The sequence below is a fragment of the Diadema antillarum genome, unplaced genomic scaffold, assembly GCF_040938485.1.
Source record: "Diadema antillarum isolate AM-2024a unplaced genomic scaffold, OU_Dant_1.0 scf00000112, whole genome shotgun sequence".
NCBI lineage: Eukaryota > Metazoa > Echinodermata > Echinoidea > Diadematoida > Diadematidae > Diadema > Diadema antillarum.
The window spans coordinates 1,030,888-1,056,457 of NW_027271001.1; the positions used below are offsets into that span (position 1 = coordinate 1,030,888).

General features: G+C 39.1%; 1 protein-coding gene across 1 annotated transcript; it reads left to right on the forward strand.

Annotated features, from left to right (window-relative positions):
• Positions 1 to 94: 94 nt before the first annotated feature.
• Positions 95 to 11,784, forward strand: LOC139719554 (uncharacterized). Its single transcript, XM_071630966.1, has 9 exons — positions 95 to 151; positions 3,582 to 3,774; positions 4,526 to 4,764; positions 5,405 to 5,557; positions 6,837 to 7,000; positions 8,105 to 8,178; positions 8,805 to 8,959; positions 9,668 to 9,754; positions 11,646 to 11,784. Exons 1-9 carry the CDS (start codon positions 95 to 97, stop codon positions 11,748 to 11,750), a joined length of 1,227 nt encoding a protein of 408 aa, XP_071487067.1. The 3' UTR covers positions 11,751 to 11,784.
• The last annotated feature ends 13,786 nt before the right edge of the window (positions 11,785 to 25,570 follow it).

Sequence of the window (25,570 nt, forward strand, 5' to 3'; positions counted from 1 at the left end):
ATATCAAACGGATCTTAAAATAATTAAACATTAAAGTTATAGTAAACAATCAAAGGATTTGTGATAAGGTTCAAATGTTCTGCAATCAAAGCGGATGAATATAGCTGTCAACAGGTGTGAGAAGCCATTCAGGAAATACGATGTAGTATGGGTAATTTAAAGATGGCGCTGCCCATGTCGTGAAAGTTCAGAGGAGTTCCGGGGTGTATTTTGTTGTTACCAATATACTATCTCGTATTTATTGGCACTATGGGCGGACAAGAAAGTAAAACTGAAAATAAAACTCAAGGCCGATATGACGCAATCAAGAATGATAGAGCGTCGAGGCTATACCGCGTAAGATAACCTTTTACATTAGTGTTTACGTATGACTCAGTCCGAGACGTTAATATTTACGTTATGTTTACTGGTAGGCACCAGTGCAGTGCGCGATAGCTGATTGAATCGCACCCGGCGGGTACCTACAATGTATACCACTTACCAGTAAAGGCAAGTGGTACCCGCCGGGTGCGATTCAATCAGCTATCGCGCACTGGTGCCACTTGCCAGTGAGCAATATATACCAGTAGTACACGGTATAGAATACGTTTTAAATGTTTTATTTATTTGTTTGTTTGTTTGTTTATTATTGTTGTTTTAGTGCTTATTGTAACTTGATGTTAGTCATAAGCATACATGTACTTCATTCAATAAGCTCACATATTGTGTTCTGAATTCTGAGCTGTGAAAGTGTGATCATGGTTAGATTTTTAGAATGAAAGGCTTTCCACACAGCAGGTTACTACAGTCACAGAAACTTGGGCATTTTGACAACAACTTCAATTCAGTTCAGTCAGATGTGAGAACATTTCTACAACTCTAGAGACTCCAACTCTCCCGCTTTCGACGGGAGATCTCCCGCCGAAAGCCCACTTTTGCAAATTCTCCCACTCTCCTGCCCTGGCTCTGTGTCTCCCATTTGAAATGATTTCTTACTTTTTTCTTCGTATGTTGAAAAATAAGCCTTTGATAGCATGAGAGAGCATCAAGAACCCGAATTATTAGAGCTTCCAGGGCCCAAGCGGGCCCTGGACCCCGGCCACAAGGAACTTTGCGCTTGTGATATGCGCTTCGCGCACATCAAGTCGGAGTCTCCCGTTTGCTAGGGGTTACAGATGGGAGAATCTCCAGATCAGAAGGTGCTTAGGGTTGGAGTCTCTGCAACTCTCAACAATGCAGTTATATTGTGCACATTTGTGTTGAGGGTTATTTATGTTCTGAATCTTGCTCATTTAAATTTACCGCGAGTTTTGGCATTTTATGCAGGGATAATGTGTGATATCAGAACAAAATCTTAGTCTGTACTCTAATTATATCTATATTTATTTACACTTGTATCATGTTTTTATTATTTTTTTCTAACCAGCTTAGTAAGACATAATCACAAAATGACTCTCCAAAAATACTGTCCAAGGGAATATTTTGAAAAGTTTGTCTTTTGCTCAGTGATCAATACCAGGTACCTTTTAAAATGGAATGATCTATTTTACATATATTCCAAGCTCAGATCTGTGGTTAATTCAAACTCGGTTGTGAAATTCTAGCTCAGTTGAAAAATTCTAAGACCTTCGAATTTTATATACCATAAGCCATTTCACAACTACCTCTGAGTCTGAGCTGAGTATGACCATGTTCCACGTCAAGACAAGCAGGCAAGTCAAGTTCATCTTGGCTTATATTGACAGTGATATACATTTTCAAATGTACATGTACAGCTGTATAGGGTCGACTGCTTCAAAGGAGAAGGAGGAGAACTTCTTGAAATTCTGTATTTTGATTTGTGTGTGTGTGTGTGTGTGTGTGTGTTTTTTTTTTTTTTTCTTTGCTTAGAATGGACTATTAATACTTAGGCCTATGTATAATGTGATGCCAAGTATCTACACAGAATTTACAATGTAACTTTTGTTCATTAGACATTAGAATATATTTCTCTTGACTTCTGTATTTTGGCTGTTCACAGAGAATTTGTGACGGTGGAGCTACTCTTACATCACATCAGTTAGTGGTAAGTACTTGGGGTGCTATAAAAGTCTTTTTTTTTTCTTCAAAAAAAAAAAAGAGGAAATTTGATGCATCTTGTCTCAGATGAAATATATATGTGCTCTTTATCTTTCATTTAATCATGAGTGAATCTCAGAGTATAGGCTATTGAATTCACGAAGCAGTTGCCCATTCGATGTCTCCTAATGCCAGTACAAATTTTCATTGTTGGTTGATCTTGATTAGACACAAGGAATTTGTAATTAGACCTTAAAAAAAGAGCTTTTGCCTCAGAGATTTAAAAGCCCTAAAAGAATGGACAGCTCTTAGCTCTGCAGCACTAATCCTTTGACACACCTGTTTTGCAGGAAATGTTGTTTCGCACATCTGCATGAAAGAGCTGTTCCAAATTAATATCATGTTCAGTTTTCACAACAGTTCTGGGCCACTGTACTGTCCACTTACCATACAATGCAGCAATATCTTGATTTGCCAAAATGTACCCCGGTACATGTACAGTCACAATCCAAACAAATACTGTGTAACATAGAACAGAGAAATGAGCACACTGTTCTGCTTTTCTGTACGCTGCATCTCTGTGATATCTAACACTACTGTGTAACCCAACATTGTAGCCCACTATCACAAGGTAAAGGGGGGGGGGGGCAGGAGGAAGAGCGTGATAGTCAGAATTTATTTTAATACAAATTAGTGTAAGATCCTTGCAGTATTGATTAATGGAATATGATTTGAATATTTCCTATCCTTTTTTTTAGCAGGTTTGGGTGATACTTCTTCTGCAGATGAGGAATTGAGAGTTTGCCTTCTTTTATAGTTGATATATGTATATTAGACATTTTACAGAAGATCTCATGTTTTGATAAATTTTTGTGATTGATCCCAATTGAAAAAAAAAAGTATAGTGTTTGGTTACTTTCATTTTCAGAATTATTTTGTTTTGTTTCATTTGCTGGAATTTTCAGTGTATATGATTTATAAAATATACATGATTTAGGAATATTCTGAGTCCAGTCTGGCTAAATTCTCTATTCAAATGTCTACTGACAAGGCAAACAGTGTCATCGTTCATCCTTGTACAATTTGTACCAGGCTTTAGCCACACAGTATGTGTACATTAATTTTCTAAATGCCTACTTACTGTTTCATTGAAGCCTAACCTGTGTGATGTGGTCACATGCATGGAGTTGCCCAGTTGTGATTGTGACTTTGTGTAGCATGCTGGCAATGAATAATCTGTTATGTTGTGATGCATTTATTCAAAGCATTTCATTTGGACTTATCATCCAATTCTATAGACAATGCTAGCACAATTTTCATCTATCATTCTTTTAATTGAAATCATGAAATTTTGAAATGTAAACACTGGATCCCATAGACACAGCTATGAGGTTAGCAACAATTCACTGGTTTGATGTACATACCCAAGAGGTTTTTAGAACTTGATGTTGAGTGTGTACCGGTATTTGCAATATACAGTGTAAGAACATAGGAGTGTAAAAGCTGAATTTCGGTCTTGGACATTCCCCCCTGCACTGCATCAGGAATATTTTCCAGAGCATGGCCGAGGTCTGATATCATGCCTATTTGACGTGTGGGACATTGATCAAGACGTTTTGATACCCGAGCAACACTTTGTGGATGTGATGGACAAGATTTTGGCTCCAAGATCGACGTCGTCCCTGGCGCACTTTTACTTCGAAGCTTTCTGTGGCACTGGGGTATTACAAGAGCAAAGTAAGCAGTGTTCAGCTGTTCTGCTTTGAAATGATGTATGCCAATGGAAATGACATTGCTCCAAAGTGTAATGGTAAACGACATGATCAATAAGGCTTTCTGATCCAAGAACTCGGACATAGAGAGTTTATTTTCCTGTGCCATCATTGTCAGCTCGATATACCAACACTTCAACATTTGACTTGCAAAGTAAAGGTTTTTATTTCTGTTTTGATTGTCAATGTGTGGAGTGACAAACACACATTCTGTGAGAGCTCATGGCACGAGATTGGAATCAACTTTGGATTATGCTAAAGGATTGAACATAGAAAGTTGTATTTTTGTGCAAAACAGAGACTTCTCATATTTGTATACAATATACTTAATGTCAGTCATGCATGAATGTTGAAAGGCTTAAAGTTAAGCATCCCAAATCAAACCTGTCTACTTGATATCAAAGGCAATTAACTCTCTTGTTTTAAAGTCTACCTTGATTAAGCATTATAGAACCTTTTGCTTCAGTCAAATCTTTATGTTAGTGGCTCATACTTGATGTGATCAAGATCAGGTGATGATATTTTAGGAAATCAATGGCAGATTCTTTTTCAGCATGAGAAAATTAATGTTTAATTGGATTATAACACAAATTCTTAAGTCATTGTCTGTCAGACACACTTTAAATTTGCGGCCCAACAGTGATTCACGAAATTTGCAAAAATCATACTCTCACAAAATAACTGCTTTTACAGTAGTTGTCCTTCTTCGATTACAGAAGTCGAGCTCCTGGTGAGGACCGCCTTCTCCCTCTTTCTGGTAGGAAGTGGGTTGTCTCAGAATGTGGCTAAAGAGGAAGTCACTCAGAAGGATGTTACCAGGGTGACCCAGACGATCCTCTCCAAGGGGAGCAGCGGGGCGGGGCTGGACTGGATGGAGACCAGCTGTCCGGAGCTGCTGATGGGAATGCATCAGTGGCTGACCGCCCAGCTTGCTCCCAGCGATGACGCCGATGCAGTAAGCTCACAGTAATCAAAAGTGAAACACGGAGGAATTTTGTATCCATGCTCTTTAATACAGTGGACTCCCGTTATAACAAAGTCCTCGGGACCGGCAGTTTTCTTTCGTTATAGCGAAATTTTGTTATAACTAAACAAACAAACAATTAAAGAACATAGAGCTGATATTGTTGCGGCCTGAATTTTTACTTCGTTGCAAACTGAATTTTGTTATAACTGTGTTCGTTAAAAATGGGAGTGCACTACTGTAGCTATGACTCGCTATGCTTTTGAGTGACATTCTTCAATGCTCTTTGTGTGTGTGTGTGTGTGTGTGTGCGTATAAAAATCAAGGGCAGGGGAATGTTTTTCAGGGTGGGATTATGGGGAATTGGGTGGCTGTGGGATGGGGGGGGGGGGGGAGATCAAGCATGGAACCCTTTGGAAAGTCAAGGTTTTTTTTTTTTGGGAGGGGGGGATGAGGCTAAAGCATGGGGAGCTGCAGCCCCTCTCCCCCCTACAATGCATACTCTGCACTGCCCAAACACTGTATGTGAATCCTACGTTTCTGTACTATTCTTCACTTTTGTAGATTGGGATCTTCAGGAATGTCATGAAAATTTTTATCTTTCAGATTCTTTCCTCATTATCTATTGTAGGCCACAGTAGCAGACTATACTCTTCCTGACCACGAGGGAGCTGTACTCTCTGTTGCAATGTGGTGGATGCTCTCTGGCAGTCTTCCGTCCCTCTACACCCAACCGACGACCGGTACTGAGCCGAACTCAGCGGGGGAGGCAACTCAGAGACAGGTAGATCAATCATTTGAAAGTAATTTATACAGATGGTAGACAAAATTTGAAGATAGTAAACTCTTTTTTTTTTAATATGTCTCAGCGTGTTATGTTACTGTTAAAGTATAATTTTTTTTTTTTTTTTTTTGCATGGTCCATTTGTTTTGGCACTGTAAATTTTTGTTAATTTAGTTGGTTGAATATGGTTTCACAATCAGATGGGAGCAATTCTTTTACACCATTTGATATCTCGTGAAGTTTCTGCATTTTATATTTGTTCACTATAGTTCAGCTGAGCATGAAATTTATCCCCCCCCCCCAAAAAAAAAAAAAAAAAAAAATTCACATTGCTAAATATTTACTCTTCATCCAAATATTAGAGCTGTGATTCCATTCTCTACTGAAAAAGAAGAGAACAGAACAATGGAAATGGTAGATACCTGGACTGGGGAAAAAAAAAAGAGAAAGAACCCGCTTGATGAAGACAGGACTGATGGAGGCACAAAGAGATATTATAGATAGACAATTAGATGTAGAAAGATGTCTTCATTCGTAGTGACACACGTACAAACAGAGATGGGCAGTCAGATATATACCGTGAAACCAGAAACATTCTCAGGATGCAACTTTCGCATATTAGAACGTCCCGTCTTCGCAGCATAAAACTACTTTCTCAAATTTTGACCATTTATAATTACGAGTATACGTCATACACTAGTAATGTAAATACATGGATTTGTTTAACACACACTGCTTGTCCATAAAGAACAAACAAGACCATATAAGCACTACTAAACGAGTAGTTTACTATATGTGTAATATGTATAGCATTGTACTGACATTCAATGTGTTCTGTATAAAAAAACTTTCATGTGCATTTTATACTTTCGCAAAGCTTGGCTCCTTGCAAATTTCTGGAAAGTTTCATGCACACGAACATTTCTGGTTTTACAGCACAGTGTAGGTAGACTGTCAGATGGATGAATAAGGAACAGATGATTACTAGGTACACACATACAACATGTAGATATTGATGGAGATGAAGATATTTGTCTGTGCTCATGTTTTGTTTTGTTTGCATATTTATTCCTCTTTTTCTTTCTGTTTATCTTTCGTCAACGTATGACTATCTCTTGGACACACAAAAAAAAAACAGACAAAAACAAAAAACACTTTTAGACATCTGAACTGAACTCTCAAAGAATGACTTTTGCATGCAGTGCATTCTTCTCCCCCTTTGCCTCTTATTCTGGGAATACTCTGCTGATGCATTCACATTCGCTTCAATTCTCAAAAGGCATTTAGTAAACGTCCATGGACATTGCTGTACAGCAGCAAGGATCACGGGCTGAGTGTGAACAGGCTCCAGCATCATGTGTTAGGCTACCGCGGCCCGACGGTACTCATTGTACGCTGCGAGGGGGACTACGTGTATGCTGTCGCTCTGGATACAGAGTGGAGGTTAGTCAGCAGCTTTTCTACCCTGCAAATAATAATGATGACATAAGAATTCATAATTATGTTACAGTGGGTAACCCCACACCCCTAACACACTTCTAACTCCCCCCCCCCCCCAATAAAAAAGAATGCTACATCTGCCATGGAAGTGTTACATTAAAACTTTATGTATGTCTGAACATCCCTGTGTGAATTCAGTGACCATGAATTTACCCATTTGCAGAGTACAAGATGAGATCATGAAATAAAAGAGTAAAGGAGATGTAAAATCACATGACACTATACAAAGTCACAGCGGTTACCATGTGGGCTAATTAGTAGTTTTTGGTCCCTTGCATATGATGACACCAGAAGTGTTGGATATAAAATATATGCTGTCATTCTTATGGAGATTCATCCTTTTTCATCACAGTGGAATTAGATGCCACAGCCAGAATGATAAAGCTACGAGTTTTATAATGTCGACCAATTGAAATGTCTTATTGTGACAACCAGTCATGTGTACCAAATATTTATTTGCATTGGACATGGACTTGGAGCACTGATCTGTTATAGGTATATGCATTCCTCTGTATTAGACAATTTCTGAGACCTCCACAAAGCCTGTTATGGTCACTTTATAACTTATACCTGAAGTCTGTGGTTATCTATCTCATTATTAAGGTTATGAAGGCAACTCTAAAAAAATGCTTCCCACCCCAGATTTATGAGGTAGATAACCATAGACTTCAGGTATGAGTTATGAAGTTACTGAGCACATCAGAAGGAACATTCTGATAAATGATTTCATTTTTTTTTGTAAACAACTCGGTGCAAGAATTCATTAATCTGAATAGATACACAGCACCTGCTGCATTCTGTAAGGATTAGAACCAGCACAGGCTGTTTGGGTGGAAGCTCCGTGGTGTAGTGGATATGACGCCTGCCCAGTACGTAATCAGGAAATTGTTTGTTCGAATCTAGCCTGAGTATGTATGCCCATGATTTTTATCATGGCTACTACTAAAAAACTGAATAATCGGTGCTTATTGATGTCAATGTAGGGTAATTTGTCACTCAGCTGCAAAAAAAAAATAATTCCCTGTATCACCATTGCTATATCAACAGGGAAGGCACGACTCCGTGGGGTGGGACTAGTTCTGTGCTTCTCAGGCTCTCTCCAGATTATGGCGTTATTGAAGGTAGGGGATGACGACTTTCCTCTCATTTTTCATCTTCATCTTCAAACTTTACTTTCCCATTTTTTTTTTTCAACAGAACATACTATGTAATGATTTCATTTTGGACATGCATTTGAATAATACACAGAAAGCAAAATTTGCATTATGTTCATGTCTTCTGAAAAAAAAAAAAAATGGAGGGACCCACCCAAAAGACTGTACCTGTATTTGCTTAGTACTCTTTTTTGGGGGTCCCATGTTACAAAACAAGCACAAAAAAAAAGACCCCCCAAAAATTAGACTCTTCTCTTATCTCATACATATAATAATTCTGTCGGCATCTATTTGGCGATATTAGCTTTTAATGCTCTCACTCCAAGGATCTCCAGATATGTGTCAGTCAAGCATGCAGTAAATATTCAATTTCGCACACTTACTGTGTATATTGGCCATACATTTAGTACATCATGTTTCAATTACTGCATACACTATCTGAATCCCCTGAATTTAACACTGCATATCAGTCACGCCTTTAGTACATATTCTAACACGCACACTTCCCTAGTCTCAAAGAATGAACACTGCCGGAATGAGCAGAGCATTTTCTCGTACTGTTCTCGAAATTTTGAATGATTTGCGAATTTCAGAGGGGGACAAGATGGTCCTGTTCAACGACAAGTCACGTAATCTACCCAAAGGACTGTTCGTGGGTCGTGACCCCAAGAGGCGGAGCTTGTCGCTCACAGAGGGTCTGCAGACGGTTACCCACAGGGGCTTGACTGGGAGTGTGGTCGATGCAGAGGTGAGTCAATACAAAGGGGTGGAATGTTTTTTAGTGTGAGGGGCTGTGAGATGATGGGATATCAAGGGTCAAGAGTCAACATCAACGGGAAGAATCTCAGGGCGGGACCCTAGGAGAGACATGTTTGTTTTGTGTGTGTGTGTAATTTGTTGATAATTTTTTTCAGTTATGTTGCCCTTTTTTGTTTTGAAAAACCAAAAGTGTCTGAGTGTGTGTGTGTGTGTGGGGGGGAAGGCTGCATTTAATGAGAGAAAGTAACTTGCAAATGTTAGATCATTTGTTGACATTTTGTTTTTGTGTGAACTCCTCCACTCTAAATTGTCAGAAATTTCATATTTTTTATTAACATTTCACAGTTTTTGTTTTCTTTTGTTTTGTTTTCATTCTGAGAAGGTAAAACTGCAAAAGAATAATGCAAAAGAAAAATGCAAAAATAGCTATTAAGATCAATTTGTAATGTCTTGAATAGTCTAAATGCAGGTATTTTTTTAACTCTTCAAAGTTGAGTACACTATTGTATATCTGAGTTTGATTATCCTTCATTCCATTCCCGCATTTTTCTAGTTTTTTTGAGGGGGTAGCAAGTGCTTTCCCCTCCCTGACCACCCCCCCCCCCCCCCCCCATAGTCGTGGAATTTGTAGAGGTTGGTTTTGCGTGAACCTAAGTTTGGCAGGTTTTTTGATTGTTTGTTTGTTTGTTTTGTTTAGGTGTGGGGTTGTGCGAGTTCCGATGCTAAACTGGCTCAAGCAAAGCAGAAGAAAGCTGAACTGAAGGATGCTGAACGAAATGCAAAGGTACATCCCCGAAATTTCATTCTTTTTTCCACCCATATATTGTATCATGTCATCATTCCCTGTGTAAGTGTGTGTGTGTGTGTGTGTGTGTGTGCGTGCATGTGTTATACACACAGGGGAACCTCATTATAATGAACCATGATGATTACCATAATTATTGTATGTGGTTTCTCTTTATATCAGGGTACAAAAACAGAGAAATGTAAATTGGATTTGGAACCTGCAAAATGACATTGTTATAAGAGGATTTTGCTATATCTGACATCTTCACAGCAAGGTTTCACTGTACATATGTTATCTTTGTGCTTTTCCATGAATTACGAGATGTCCGGGGGTTTAATGTATTTCTCAATAATTCACTACATTTACTGAGTATACTTGACCCTTTTTGTGCTTTTAATACTGATTGGCACAGAAAGGCCTGTAGTGTTGTACACACTGTCCAAAAAGTCCCTCGCACAAAAAGGGTTAAAAGATTTAACGTCACTCGCCCATCATAAAAGTGAAAGTAGAGACTTGTGAAGTGACGGCATCAATGCCTCTTTTGATGTGTAATGTGGTTGCGACAAATATCATGATTTAGTGAAAATATGTGAAGTTTGAATATTCCATAATTCTCTTAGTTCATGTCCCAGTGTGCTGAATTTTCTACCATGCTTGTAACCAGGGCAATGCTTTGAAAGTTGTGAGCCCTGACATGTTGTCAGTCTCTGACAATCACCATAGTAACAGTCAGTGACCAGAGCTTCTCAGCCAATGAAAAACAAGGATTTTACTGAAATTTTCAGAGACTGACATCTTGTCAGGGCTGTCTGACAACTTTCCTGCCCTGGTTTTACTCTGTATGTAAACGTCAACTTGAGTACGATGTGGATTTGTTTCTTGAACTGTACTTGACCATTATTACAGTCACTGCATGCTAACTGCACTTTTATTTTATTGTGACCACTATGTCATCAGCATGACATTGTAATGTCTTAAGAATCGACTTACTGGGAGTCAGTCATGGTAGATACCTAGTCCCATCTGTAGACAAAACTGTGTGGACCGTGAGAGGATTCCAAAATAAGGGCAACTGCTGTTAGCCCTCAATGTGTTTTGTTTGCTAATTATCGCTCACACCAGATTGCTTTATCTTTTGCCAAGTGACGCAGATGTATGAAAACTAATTGTTAGTGATTAGAGATATGTACCTAATCCCCCTAATCCATAGGCCCATTGTATTCCTGGAAGGTTTCATGGCAAGAGGCATAGTTTTGGTGATTTCTGGTCCACCATGCACCCAATTCTGAATGGTGGACCGGGAAATCACTGAAGCAAATCCCAGTCGTGTCACTGTGGTCTTCATGTTGGACTGAGCTAGGCACATTGCTACTCCTAAATGGGACTGCTATTATAGTTATACAGTACAAGGAGTAAGTCTAGTTTAGATCGATCCCCGAATACTGATGAAAAAAATTGGCAAGTTAAGCCGCGATCCTAGGCACATACAGGGCAGAGACTCCAACTCTCCTGCTTTCGACGGGAGATCTCCCGCCGAAAGCACATTTGTGCAAAATCTCTCGTTCTCCCGCTTGAGATATAATTTCTACCGCCCTGGCTCTGTGTCTCCCACTTGAAATGATTTCTTATTTTTTGTCTTCGTATGTTGAAAATTAAGCCTTAGATAGCAGAGAGAGCATCAAGAACCCTGATTATTAGAGCTTCCAGGGCCCAAGCGGGCCCTGGACCCCGGCCGCTAGGAACTTCGGGCTTGTGAAATGGCTTCACACGCATCAAGTTGGAGTCTCCCTTTTGCAAGGGGTTTCAGGCGGGAGAATCTCCAGATCAGAAGGTGCTTGGGGTTGGAGTCTCTGAAAGGGTTAAAATTTTTCCTTTTCTGTGTGCGTAGGTCAAGCTGCCCGGACAGTGGGACGACAACCCTGACAGGCTGCTGATAGGGTGGGGCACGGCGAGGACGGACTACGCCGACGGCTTCAGGGAGGACAGGAAGTGAGTGAGTGGGCGTGGTCCATTACCATGACAACGGATCAGAGGATGGTGCTGTGAAGGTGCAATCTATAAGTGGATGAGTACATCCGTCAGTGTGACAGGACCAACATGTCATCCAGAGCAGAGACAACTCAAAGACACAAGACCAAAATTACAATGTAGAGAAATGTTAAAATGTCTTTTGTAGGGTGTACGTCTCTTCCATAAAGAGATGAATCCCTAATAGGTGTACAATGTACATTGGTCATCTGTGTCCAAATTTTCTACGTTGACATGTTAACATGTAGTTGGTATATTGGATTGTACATATTCATACATGTATCAGTTGTCTTATATGGGTACCTAATCACACTGGTTCACTTGCTGGCATGTCTTCAAATCAAATGCAACATGGTGTTCATCACAGGTGTAAAACACATTCAAGTGGGATAGTAGTGTCTTGGTACTGTGCATAATGAGATTAATACTTAATCTCATTTCAGGAACCATCAGTTTAATGATGCATAAGATTCTAAGACGTAGGCTCAATTAGATATCATTCCATGCAGTTATTCCATTGAGAACAATATTTGACATCTCTTTGGAAAGTTTCAGCTTTAGTCTACCCACCCCCAGAACCACCCATAACACTTATGGCTAGAGTTTTCTGGTTACATCAAGATTTATTGCCGTAGAAGCTGCATTCAGTACTTTTGTACTAACTCAGAAAGCATGTGCAGTAAGATGTTGGTTTATGTATGGTCAGTGTCAAATAGTTAAAGGGCTCGTATAGTTTTGGTTGAGACCTAATTTCAGGTTTCTAACATTTTTTGGTGAGATAATGAGATACCTCTTATGAAATATGAAAGAGCATGTAATTCTATGAGGAATTCAACGTTTATTTGATGAAAATTGGTTTTGAAATGGCTGACATATCCAAAAAAGAGCGATTGTAATAAAGTGTGGGACCCACACTTTATTACAATCGCTTTGTTTTACTTTGTTTTTGGATGTTTCAGTCATTCCAAACCCAATTTTCATCAAATAAACTTTGAATTCTTCTTAAAATGGTATGCTCTGTACTATATCATAAGTGTTTTCTTGGCATCTCGCGAAAAGTTAAAAGCCCAATTATCATCTCCACCAATACTGTATCATCCCTTTAACAGTAGTTTGGAGCATTCAAATACTGCCTGCAATATTTAGTGTAAACTTTAAGTGATTTTATGTGAATCTACAGTGTACATGATTCACAATACTATTTAAGTCAGTGTGTTTGACAAGAAACAAAGAGACATATGAGAGTCTGCATGGTGAGCAGTAGATTAAAAGCATACTTGTATAGGCCCTACTGTAAAATCAGAAACATTCATAAATCGGAGCTAACAGCCTTCTTCGCAGCATGAAACTTTTGTGAATTGTCACGACTTGCATTTGATGTATTTTGTATAAAAGACAAGAACTTTTGCATGCATTTTCCATGAATCTTGGCTCTTCGTGAAATTCATGAAAGTTTTGTGAGCGCAAAACATTTCAGGTTTTACAATGTAATGTGACCTACATGAATAAAAAATATATATGTATATTTTATTTGCCTTACAAGAAACCAAGTTTGGGATCACTCAATAACTCAGGGCCCTCTTATGTGGAGATCAGGTTGCTATCAAAGATACAATGGATTATGAATTTCATTATTGTGTAACTTGCAACCAGCAGCGCATTTTCTAATTCATGAAGATCTTTGCAACTGGTTATTAATTTGAATTTATCAGTGGCGTGGGTGAGGACAAAATTTAATGCTGCCTTTATGTCTATAAAGAAAAAAAACAAAGAAAAAAAATGTAGCACCACTGCCAATCTTATGTGTGCTCTACTGTGCCATCCCATCTTTTTCCAGAATTTTCAACTTCAATTGCTGTTCCTCATGAATTTTAACGAGGACACGAAGAACATTGTCAGGGCAATCATCATCATTGCCATGATCATCATCATCATCATCATCGTTGTCATCCTCGTCATCACTGTCACCACCACCATCACCATCACCATCACATCATCACCATCAACATCATCATTATCATCATCATCATGGTTTCATGAGAGTGAGAAAATAGCACCTGAACTGATATTACAGACTTACTTCCACTCGGTCAATTTTCCACCAAGGGCAGTGTCAATATCATTTTCACATGCAGAAGTAGATGTCACGACAGGGGAAAAAAATACTTTGGCCTAAGCACTCAATTAAGTCAATCACATTCTTAAATGCTGCCCTCTTGTGGTCAAAAGTGTATACTTGTACAGTGTACGTGATCACCTGAAATTCTTTTCAGGAAGCCGTTCATCATAGTGTTTATGGGCAGCCATACCATGCTGAGAGTAAAATGATTTACTTGTACTTCTGTGGACTTTAGAACAGGTCCTGTTTGTTTAGTCCATTGAGGAGGAGCAGATTTTAATACAACATGCACTTCCCATGAACACCTGCCCAAATATACTCGGGACAAGTCTTAGTGCAATCATCCTTGCCCCTGGGTATGGTTTGATCCATGAGAGGTCAAGTTTGTGTAACAAAATTACATATTTTAATATTGATGAAATCATGATTGATAGAGTAATCATGTAATATATTAAATATTTCTATGTTCAAAATTATTAACATTTACATATTTTGTTAGTACAATATTCCTTTCATAATCTACTTATAAGTTATTTGTGGTAAACTCTGGTATTGTAAATATGTATTACATGATAAATTCTTGCCAGTGGATCACCCTCATCCACCCACAAGTTGCAAATGATGGCTACAGCTGATAATTAACTTTGTGGAAAATTATACTCTTCTGTGATGCTGCCTCGTAGAATCATGCACAAATTGGTCAATGTCATAATGAGTTCAAAGTTTATGCACACTCGCTGTACCCAAAGATTTTCCAGCTCAGTGCTCAAAAACTTGCTCTAGCCTTGGCTTGGACATGCCTGATCAAGCAACAGCCAAAGTGTCAGACCTATTCACCATACAGAATAAATGTCCTGAGACTATTTCTACCCAAATAAATTTTACTTTACAGCAGTAACTATCAAAGTGACGTACTTCATGGCTTTACTATATCTGTGATAGTACATGTTGCACCGGTACTTACAGTGGAGTCTGTAGTGAACCTTCAGTGAAATATTACCGTGTTTTGTAATGCAGCCTTTAGATTTTCATCCCAAGTCATTGGACAAGTTAATTACAGTGGACTCCCATTATAACGAAGTCCTCGGGACTGGCAGTTTTCTTCCGTTATATCGAAACTTCATTGTAACCGAACAAGTAAACAATAAAAATACGGAGAGTGGATAATGTTGCGGCCTGAATTTTTACTTCATTGTAACCGAAATTTCGTTATAACCATGTTTGTTATAACGGGAGTGCACTGTATAGAGCATTGGAGAGATGAAAATGCTTTTTGAATGCAGGAATTTGGATGATGATTGCATTATTCATATTCATGTAAAATTTATTTAGAATGGGATTATGACATGTATTGATGTTATAGTACTAAATAAATCATTTGATATTTTAAAAAAAGATAAAATAAGGAATGACAGACTTTTGTTTACATACATGTGTCTGAGAGGGAAATTTCTAAACGAAGAGAACGGATGTGACAAAGTCTTGATATTACAAATTATTGATATAATAGCAAGATATTGTTGCCGATTACTTTGGTGGCTGTCACGGAATACTGCCCTCTATGGACGACTGGATCGTTATCAGTCCGTTGGAAGGCTTGCAAATGCAAATGCGTGCACTTCCAGAGGAGTTACTGTTTCTCTGCGTCTCAAGGCAGTTACCCCCGAGGACAAACCCCCGACTAAATACTGGTTAGTGATAAGGTTAGAGTAAAGATATAGAGGGTTAGAGTTTGGGTTAGGGTTAAGATTAGGTTCAGGATTATAGGATGAGGGCTAGGGTAAGGGTCAGGGGAAGAGTCCAGGGTACTGTAATTGTCCAGGGGGTAATTGCCCTAGAACCTTTCTCTGGCTGTCTGCCAATCGTCTGTCTGTCTGTCCATCTGTATTTCTGGTGTTCTCCGGACTTGTGATGCTCAGCGATATTGAGTGACAAACTGCCCAATGTAGAAATTGTCTCTAATGAATAGAGAAAACAATACAAAACGGCAGAAGTGTCATTAAACTCTTTCAAGTCATAGAATAAGCCATTCATGAAGATAAATAATGTTATAAAGATCGAGGTTGCATAAAACCCTTTTATGAAAAGATAATTTTGTCGATCACAAATCTGTACATTTCTTTGTTTTTTACTCTGATGAAATGAAAAATTAATTGTCATGGTGTTTAGGTCTGGACCTTGTTTCCCTGTATTTTGTGCATCAAGTTGTATGACTTTCTAGGTCTCAGAACCAGTATCCCGCTTACATTATGTTTATTTGAAGCCAGGCAGGTTGAATGACTCTAGAGTATACTCGATAAATGCTCTCATAAGTTTTTAGCCCGCACACAATGATAACATCGACGTCGCCAGTTGCCAAACTCTTCGCGTGGTTCCAATGTTTTGGTCGAACAAAATAAATAATAATACGTCTGGAAGGTTTTCGGTGCTGCCGACGAATGTGTGTTCTGACCGAGGGGCTCTGATCCTTGCCATGCGAAAACCCAGGGAGGTCCTGAGTTCGAAATCCTGTCAAGTGCTAATTACCTTCAACGAGATGTTTTACCCACGATGTTCCTCTCGACCCATAGGTGTAAAAATGACGTGTCCCCTCGTCATGGGCATGGCAATGATAATGACAGGGCGCTCTGGAGGAGCAGTGCTAAATTTGCGAGGCAACCCTGGATTGATTAATGAGACTATGTTGTTCGTTATAATTACTTACATCATAGAGGTTGGGATAACAGTTGCATCTCTGCAAGGAAAGCTGCAAAACTTTTGCAATTTCAGGCATATTATGCCGTGATTTGCAGAAAAAAAAAAAATAGGTTCAAAAGCGAAGGACAGAACAAAAAAAAAATGATTTAATGCAGAAAGGGGAAGAGCGTTAGGTGCCGATGATTAATTAATCGAATATACACTGATTTCTGTACACTGTATAAAATCAAATTGGAAATCTTGTAGGTATGGTTGTGTGCGTGTGTGTGCGCGCGCGGGCTCGCGCGCGTGTAAGGGAGTATCCGTTGATAATTTACTTTAATTCAAATAGAAACTAAAAATCACAGACTCATCAAACATACTTTCTGGGTTTTTTTTTTTCTCCACTGTGCGTCGAAATCCGTTAGCTGCCAGTAGAACAAAGAATAATTCACATCGGTATCGATAATCGCCTATGCTTGAAGTGGAAGTGGGCCATGATACAGTGTACTGCGCATCAACAAATCTGATTCATATCATTTTATGCACGGGTTTTATGCCTTCCACGAGGGGAGGACAATAAATCACAATCTATAATATCATCTACTGACCGGGCCTACTTCAAAGGAAGTAAGGAAGGGGGAGAATGTATGTTTAGAGGATATAGCGTCCTGGAACAACGTTGCATCCGTCTTCCACTAATGCCATTATGTTCCCTCGTACCATGTTGGTGAGGCAATAATTTTCATTTCCATCTCCCCTCCCTCTCCCCAGGGCAGCCACAGTAATGTGTTCCTCGCTGACGTAGCAAGTTATAATCCCCCACCCGATATGCTGTTAAATGCAGTCATATCGGCCCTCTATCATTTGAAAGCCCTCCCATGCAGTCATACCGACAACTGCAGTTGTTGATGATAAAGTTTCCAACAGATGACATGTTATTGATGAATTTCCAAGGACGCATTTGAAAATACAAAAAGTAGGAAACGTAAAAGACGCAGTTATTGGGGGTGGGGTAGTTGACCGAAGATAGATTTAAAAGTGCCTTTAACAGGTTTGAATTGTTAGGAGCTTCCCCCGTCCTCGACCCTCGGTGAGTCATGCTGAATGTCACATGCGTTCCAGACAACACAATCATTTCTCTCCATTAAAGGGCAGCTAATGTTTGGAAATCTCAGCAAAGGAGAGAAAAGTTACACGTCAAAGTCTCCGACACAGTGGACCAATTCACGAAAGCGACAAAATTTTAAAATCATGGGAATTTTACACCATGGTGTACTTAACTTCTAGCCCCGGTACCGAATTAGACCATGGTTTAAACGGGGTCATCCCACAAGACGGACACATACGACCACGAGTCATCCAGCCCACGAGTTCGACACTACGTAAAAAGTAACCCACGAGTTCGACATTACAACACGGGGTTTTAATGTATCGGTCTCGTGGGCCTTGTTTGCTTAGTGTGTGGAACTCATGGGCTGTATGACTCGTGGGCTGTACGATTCGTGGGTGTCGGTCTCGTGACGTGCACCCATTTAAACCACGCTTTAGAATTGTACCGCTTTCGTGAAATCGGACCTAAGGTTTGACTCCCAGCTGTGGAGAAAAGGAACTCGTGTTTAAAAGTCGTCGTTATGTTTCCTTCCATCATTGTCGTGATCATTTTTTAATGGTCCATCACAGCCGTCATCATAACAACTATCATTCAATGTCCTATTAGATGTCATTGTCGACGCACTTCGTCGTCCTTACCGTCGTTGTTCTCGTCATCCTCGTCATCGATAGTGAAAAGTTGGAGATGATGATACGGGAGCTTTTGTTTTGATAGCGTGTGGTTGGAGTTACACCCATCTTACCTTAGCATTATATGAAAAGAAGACAGTCCCCCAAATCGTTCGTGTTTACATTACACCCTCATATTACTGACGCATATATTGTTTCCTTTAATCTACTAGGGAAAGTACTGGAGAAAATAGAGTGATGACTAAATAAGAATTATAAACTTCAACAGGTAGACAGATTAGTAGATAGGTATAGTTAGATACATATTTATAGATAACATAAATCGATAGATTGACTGAGAGATTAAAAAAATATAGAACATATAACAGAAAGGGGGTGGGGAGGGAGATAAAAAGTTAAGGGGAAGCAGAAAACGCGAGATGAGAATAGCTCTTGCCGAAAAGACTCATTTACGCGAGACTGTTGCAGTGATCTTAGTCATCGCAAATTCCGTCACCTGTAGACTTCTCAGGTTTATAGACATGAGGTCTAGCGATGTAATGTCGTACAGTATGTATCACGCTAAATTCCATTATCACAACGGATTGTTTTGAGAGTCTTTTGCTTGGCATGCTTGGTGATTAAATTTGTATCCAGCAGACCAACGAATTATCCTCCCAGCAGCAGCTGCTGCGTGTGTTTTTAGGCCAGTTTCCCTTTCGCAATATTGACACCCTGAACGGAACGCAGCAAAAGTTGGAATGGTTTTAAAGGATAACTGACATTATTCCCGTCAAAATCATTGGTGACTGAGGATATCTAGGTTAAGGTGTTGTGCCTGATCCATATCTGCCTTTACCAATGACTATCGAAGTGCTAATCGGGCTTGTCCCATCAAGCAACAGCTGACGGTCCGAGCTACGGTGTATTAAGAAATAGGAATCGTAACACCAAGTCGATCAGGAGATATAATGCAATGTTCTATGTTGTTGACGAACAACTGACGTTGTGTGAAAGGAGTGTTTTTGTGATGAGCGCCCCTTTCGCATGAGTCACGCCTTCCGTCGTTGCCATAGTAACGGGGGAGGACGCGTATGCAAGTGACGAATCACCACCCTGGGACAATATAGCACTTTGTGTTTAAGGTGGACAATAGCCAAACTGTCACATTTTTAGCCTGTCTTTTCGAAGGGATAATGATTATCTTTTTGTTTGAGGTTGTCGTTAAAGTTAATCTATCAAATATTTGAGCTCAAGATGTTTGTATCTTTGTTTGTTTGTGAGAGGTTGTTTTTTTTCTTTTGCCTAGTCCCGCAGGACAATTAGTTTCTTTCTTGCCTAAAATGAGAGGTGCCAATTCCTTTGCATGGAGATCGCCTCTGCTGAAGTACAGAGAAATCTCAAAATGGCAATCAATGTTGTCATTGATGATACCAATGATGACAAGAAAGGCATGAAAACGATAATGATGTCGCTGTCGTTATTGCTGATGATGACGATGATTACTGACGACATAATTGAGCTGATGGTTGTGGGGCTGTTGATGATGTCGAAGTTGTGATGCACACGATTGCAATGGTGAAACTAGTGTTCCTCGTGCTGATCAGAATTTCAGCGATGTACAGGATGACTTTTGAGTTTAGAGACAAAAGACTGAAATACTTCAAAAGAGGTTATTTTTCTCTTCGTTACTAAATTGCATTTCTTTTTATAAGAAGTGGATACTGGGAGGAGGTCCATTTACTTCTTGACAAAACAAAGGAACATTCGTGAGCACATGATATCACGATCTATAGTCGTTTGTATCCAGATTTGTCCCTTGTTGTTGTTGTTTTTTTCTCACTCTGTAACAATCAAAATGTAACATGGTATCAGGTAGACTGGATCACAAGGACATGATTCGTCTCTATGATACAAAAGAAAGATGCTTAAAGATTATACCAAAAGATGCCGTATAGTTTGTATTGTTGGCAATGCAGCGTTACACTCTCACATACGCACCTGTATATAGGAAAATCAGAATGATATAAAAGTTTCTTCTCCCCAATCAAAATTAAGAAACTATTAAGAAACGACGTTTCATTGAGAGAAGTGAACCATATCTCCTCTCCCGCACATTTCTGTGTCCTGTCGCCGTCTTTAACTTACCCCCCCCCCCCCCCCCCACGCGATCTTACTCAGTATAACGCCATCTACGACCAGTACAGAACTACCAGCATTGCGGCAAATCTCCTTCAACCAAACTCCCTGATAATATCATTGTCACCAATAATACTATTTCAGTATCAACCACAACAGCTAGGCTTCCTTCTTACGTTGAAACAGCCACTGCTATCTATTCATTCTATTTTTTTTTTTAAATAAATCATGGTCATTATCATCGTTCCCATCTTGATTATAATTGTCTTCATCATAATAACCCTTTGCATGCTGGAATTCTCAGTGCTAACTACTAAAGCTAAAAGCCATAGCACTCTTTAAACCTTTGAATGGACAATAGAAAGCAATTAAGATAAGATACAATGTCAGTAACAACTTCGCGAATAATCCTAGGACGGTTTAGATTAGTGCAGACAGATTTATGCAGGGGAGAGATTTGCGGATTAAGGAAGTCAACTGCCAACAGCAGTTGACGCAGACAAACGGATTGATAATTTAAATGCTTACCGATTCTCTTAATCACATCTGGGCGCGTGCGCGTATTTAAACACGCTTTATAAGAAGGCATCGTAATGAACGTCGTATAATACCGGTCTGAAATGCCAAATTCGTGACAGGCGAGGTTTGAACATTTTTCATAATTATTATCAACAACTGCCAATCAAAACTGCGCCAGGAATTGTTGATACAATTACGCTAATCCATTGGGCAGAAGTGACCAAGCATAATACGTGACGCATGATTTTTCTTTTCTTCCCGTGGGCGTTTGCAGCAAAACTAGATAAAAACTAACTCGCCTTTACCTATAATTTCATCACATTAGGGCAATAACTAATTTGTATTTATCTTTATGGATGCATGCCATGTAAATGTGCGCTAAAATATTTCTCATGGGACCGCGTGTGCGTTGTCCGTGACAGACCGATGTAACAGCTGGAACGGTTAGCCACATTGGGCTATGTTGAATAACCTACAATTCATATTTCTGTGATATGTATGTATGTATGAATGGATGTATGTATGTATGTATGTATGTATGTATGTATGTATGTATATAATGTATGTATGTATGCATGTATGTATGTATGTATGTATGTATGTAAGTGTGTATTGATATACATATACATATCATATGTTATGTAAAATGATTTATCGTCGAGAACTCTGACGGAAGTCGGTAACACAAGAATATGATATTTGATATAATATGAAATAATATAAGCTGACGTTAACTACATATTTAAAGTAAAACACATTTGCATTATTTGGAGACGAGTCTTCAATTTACATGCTGCTCGTCATCTTATCAAAGTTCAGGAGAACGACAGGATTGGCAGCACACTCTAAACGCAGAGATGAACCCAAATGGACCGACCTTAGCCCATCATTTTGTTTCCATCGTTTGAAACTTCTGGATGACTGATGACATCACAAGGGACTGTCCTTGGAAATCATCATCGTACACCTTATAACTATGAGCAATGGCCCTCAATAATGGTCGTGGGTTATGTTTGTGCACTGAATGTTACTAATGGTTAAACAACAACAACAACAACAATAACAACAACAACAACAACAACAACAACAAAACGCCCATGACGGTACAACGCTTTTCGCGATTCTCTAAATTCATGTCATTTCTACGGTGCAGTTTTATGTTCAACAAAATGTAATGCTTGAAACTATAATCGCGGTTCGTTGAAACTACATGAGGGGATAAGAATGATGACAACTAACGGCTACACAAAGTGTGTCATGATGGTGAGTTCTATAAGAGTATGATTCGCCATGCACTCATCGACTTGCTCACGAATTAACTGACAGTGGTTTCCGGAAGAAGGGATTTTCTAATAAACAGATTGGTGAGGTGATGCATTCAACCAGGGATGGTGACACCTCCCTCATTCAAACGACAACACCACATTGCTTCGATCAGCCCCGCAAGTTGCGTACAAAAGACGGGAAAGGCCAGTCGCAAGTCATTAATATCAATGTTAACCACAAATAATATTCATCTTGTCTTACCGGATCGAGGGAACCACTTCTTTCCGGAACCGCCCTCCTTATCTCAATTGATCCCCCCCCCCCTTCCCTCACCCACAAGAAAAATCTAAAGTTTCTTTTATTATCTCAGTGGAAGATAAAAAACCAAAAAATCATGGAATCAAGAATCTTTGCAACGTGTGAATTTAATACCAAAATATTATGATAAAGTGATATGGGCGTAGTTTTTCTAAGAATTGTTTATATGATATATATATATATGTATATATATATATATATATATATATATATATATATATATATATATAAAGAGATTGCTTCCAAAAGGCGCTAAATCCATCATTTTTCAATGGATTTACATATTCCTGTATACTTATACCAATATGATATATATATTATGTATACCTATATTGTATATATATATATATATATATATATATATATATATATACGTGTGTGTGTGATTTATGTGTGTGGATGTAGGCTCATATACACACATATAATACACATAAGAAATACATAGTTTTTATCAAGGAAAGATATTTCAAAACTTTATTATGCATGCTATACTGTACTACTGTGATCGCTTATAATGAAAGGCTGATTCCTATGAACAAAAACATACTACAAAAACAACTTTGTTTCTCACCTTGAGTTGCATATAGAAGACTTGTAAATGTGAAAATAATTTAGAAACGTAAGATAGAATATAATAAGACAGAAAGGAGTTAACCAAAAGGGTGACTGGAATATATTAGATGGTAAACGCGTACGTCCATACATTCGTTTTCTGACAGTATTGTCATAAAGTTAGTCAGTATAAACTATTAATTTTGTAGTCGATTGGAACCGAACGAAATGCACTGTCAGTGAAGATATTCCTATAGTGTAGCCCTAATTATGTAATTGGAAGGGTAGGGAAAGTGTGCAATAAGCACGTGATCCGTGATGCAAGGTCTGTCCCTTTTTAATTTCTTCCCGCTCTCATTTTATCCTCATGGCTACGGGCATCATCATGCTCATCCCTCCAAATTAGCAAGGTACATCCTGTCCCCTCGCAGACGCTCAGCAGGTCGTGTCCACCGCGCCCTCATCAGACAGACGAGCTAAAAATAGGCGGGAAACGCAGCCTCGTCGTTCAGCGGTTGGCACGAAGGAAAAACTTTTCCCCCAAACCGCAGGCGATATGACGCTGAGCAGGGGGGCTGAGTTGACCGGAAGTGCTACTTTGCCCCCCTCTCGTCCAACACTTATCATTTACTTCCCTTTTCAAACCTTATGCAATCTAGAGGGGTCAAACGGCCTAATTGGGGACATACATGTCGAAGTTGTAAACAAACCCAGTTTCACTCTGGAGATACGTCACGCGCCAACACGGCCTGTGCAGGAGACGAACTTGACGCTGTAAGGTTTCCGAGAAATCCCAAAATATGCACGTAACACAAGTAGGGCAGGGATTATGTCCTGTTGAAGATAACACTGAGAAGGTAGAGCCGACAAAATAGGATAAATTAAGCACGGGCAATTTAAGTGAAAAGAGCAAGTAATGGACTATGACAATGTAAATTACTTAGGCTCTTTCTTACACACGCCCATAGAAAGTTATGGCTTCAAACTAGAAATCATGTATGATATGAAAACTAAGCAAGAATTCAGTGGTTTGATATCTCGTATAGAAGTAGACAAATGGAACATCATTTCCAAATGGTTTGCTGGTAACGACTCCTTGAATGGTTTACATCGCATATGGCTGTTCGGCACAGCGATTTTGCTTTTCCTTATTTTGTCGTAGCATATCTTGACAGCGTATATTTTTCGCTCTGGATATTTTACGACTGATCAAGCCAAGACCCAAACTGGAAATGGTATCTTTCCGTTGTCCTTTAAAGTCAAGACACACAGTGTAATTTTAGAGTTGTTTGCAAGGTGTAAAACATCTTTCAATTTTTTAACAACAAAAAGAAAATCATGGTTAGCATAGAAAATAAACAAATTGAGCAAAAAAAAAAATCCACTAAATGAGAAATATTCAACGTATCAACAACAACAAACAATAATATTGTTTGCAATAATATTGTTACCACTTCAAATGCCATCAATGACAAAGGAATGGTAGAGTACTGGTTGAGATGGGGATTTAGCTTTTAACTTTTGGCTAGATACTAAGAAATCACTACATGAAATGTTAAAGAGCATATAGTTCTTGGAAGAATTCAAGTTTATTTGATTAAAATCGGTTTCGAAATAACTGAGATATCCAAAAACAAAGTAAAACAAAGCGATCCATAATAAAAGGTGGGTCCCACCTTTTGTTAGGATCGCTTTTTTTTTCTGGGTATCTCGGCCATTTTAAAACCAATTTTCATTGAATAAACTTCGAATTTCTCTTCTTTTATATCTTATAATACTAGGTTTCTCATCATCTCACAAAAAAGTTGGAATCCTGAAGCCCCATCTCCATCCGAGCTAAACCATCCCTCTAACGGATTCACAACAGCATGTGTTATGCACGTTTAGTTGCCAAGGCAACGTGTATTCTTGGAGAGGCATTATCCGTCTACATGAAAAATAGGGTCAACAAGACTCTTGCCTCTTTTTCGCTTGATGGAGAGCAATCAGGTGAATTTGACGATGTACCGGTAATAAGCAAGTATTTCCTAAACCGATAACAGCGAGATAACGTGAGAGACGTAGCGCCCATCGACCATCAACTCCTTTGAAACAAGGAATTTGGGGATTTTATTTGATTCTCATGACATTCATTTCGGGGGGGGGGGGGGGGGGATGCGACGTTAATTAGAATCTTTCATTGATTCTCATTCTCTACTTCTTCGTCTTCTTCCTTTCTTCATCATCTTTATCATTGTCATCTTCTTCTTAGTCTTTGCTATACGTTCATAATTGAATCACGAACGCGCGTAATGAAAGCACGTTTGCCCACTCACCACCACGCTCAGACGATTTTTGTGTCCAAAAATAGCGGGAGTTTTTACGAAGAAAAGTGCAGGGAAAGACAATCGTTGATTGATGCAGCAGCACATCACTCGACAACATGTGGGTGGGATAGAACATTTATTTTATTGCCCCTGCTCGGAGATATTCAC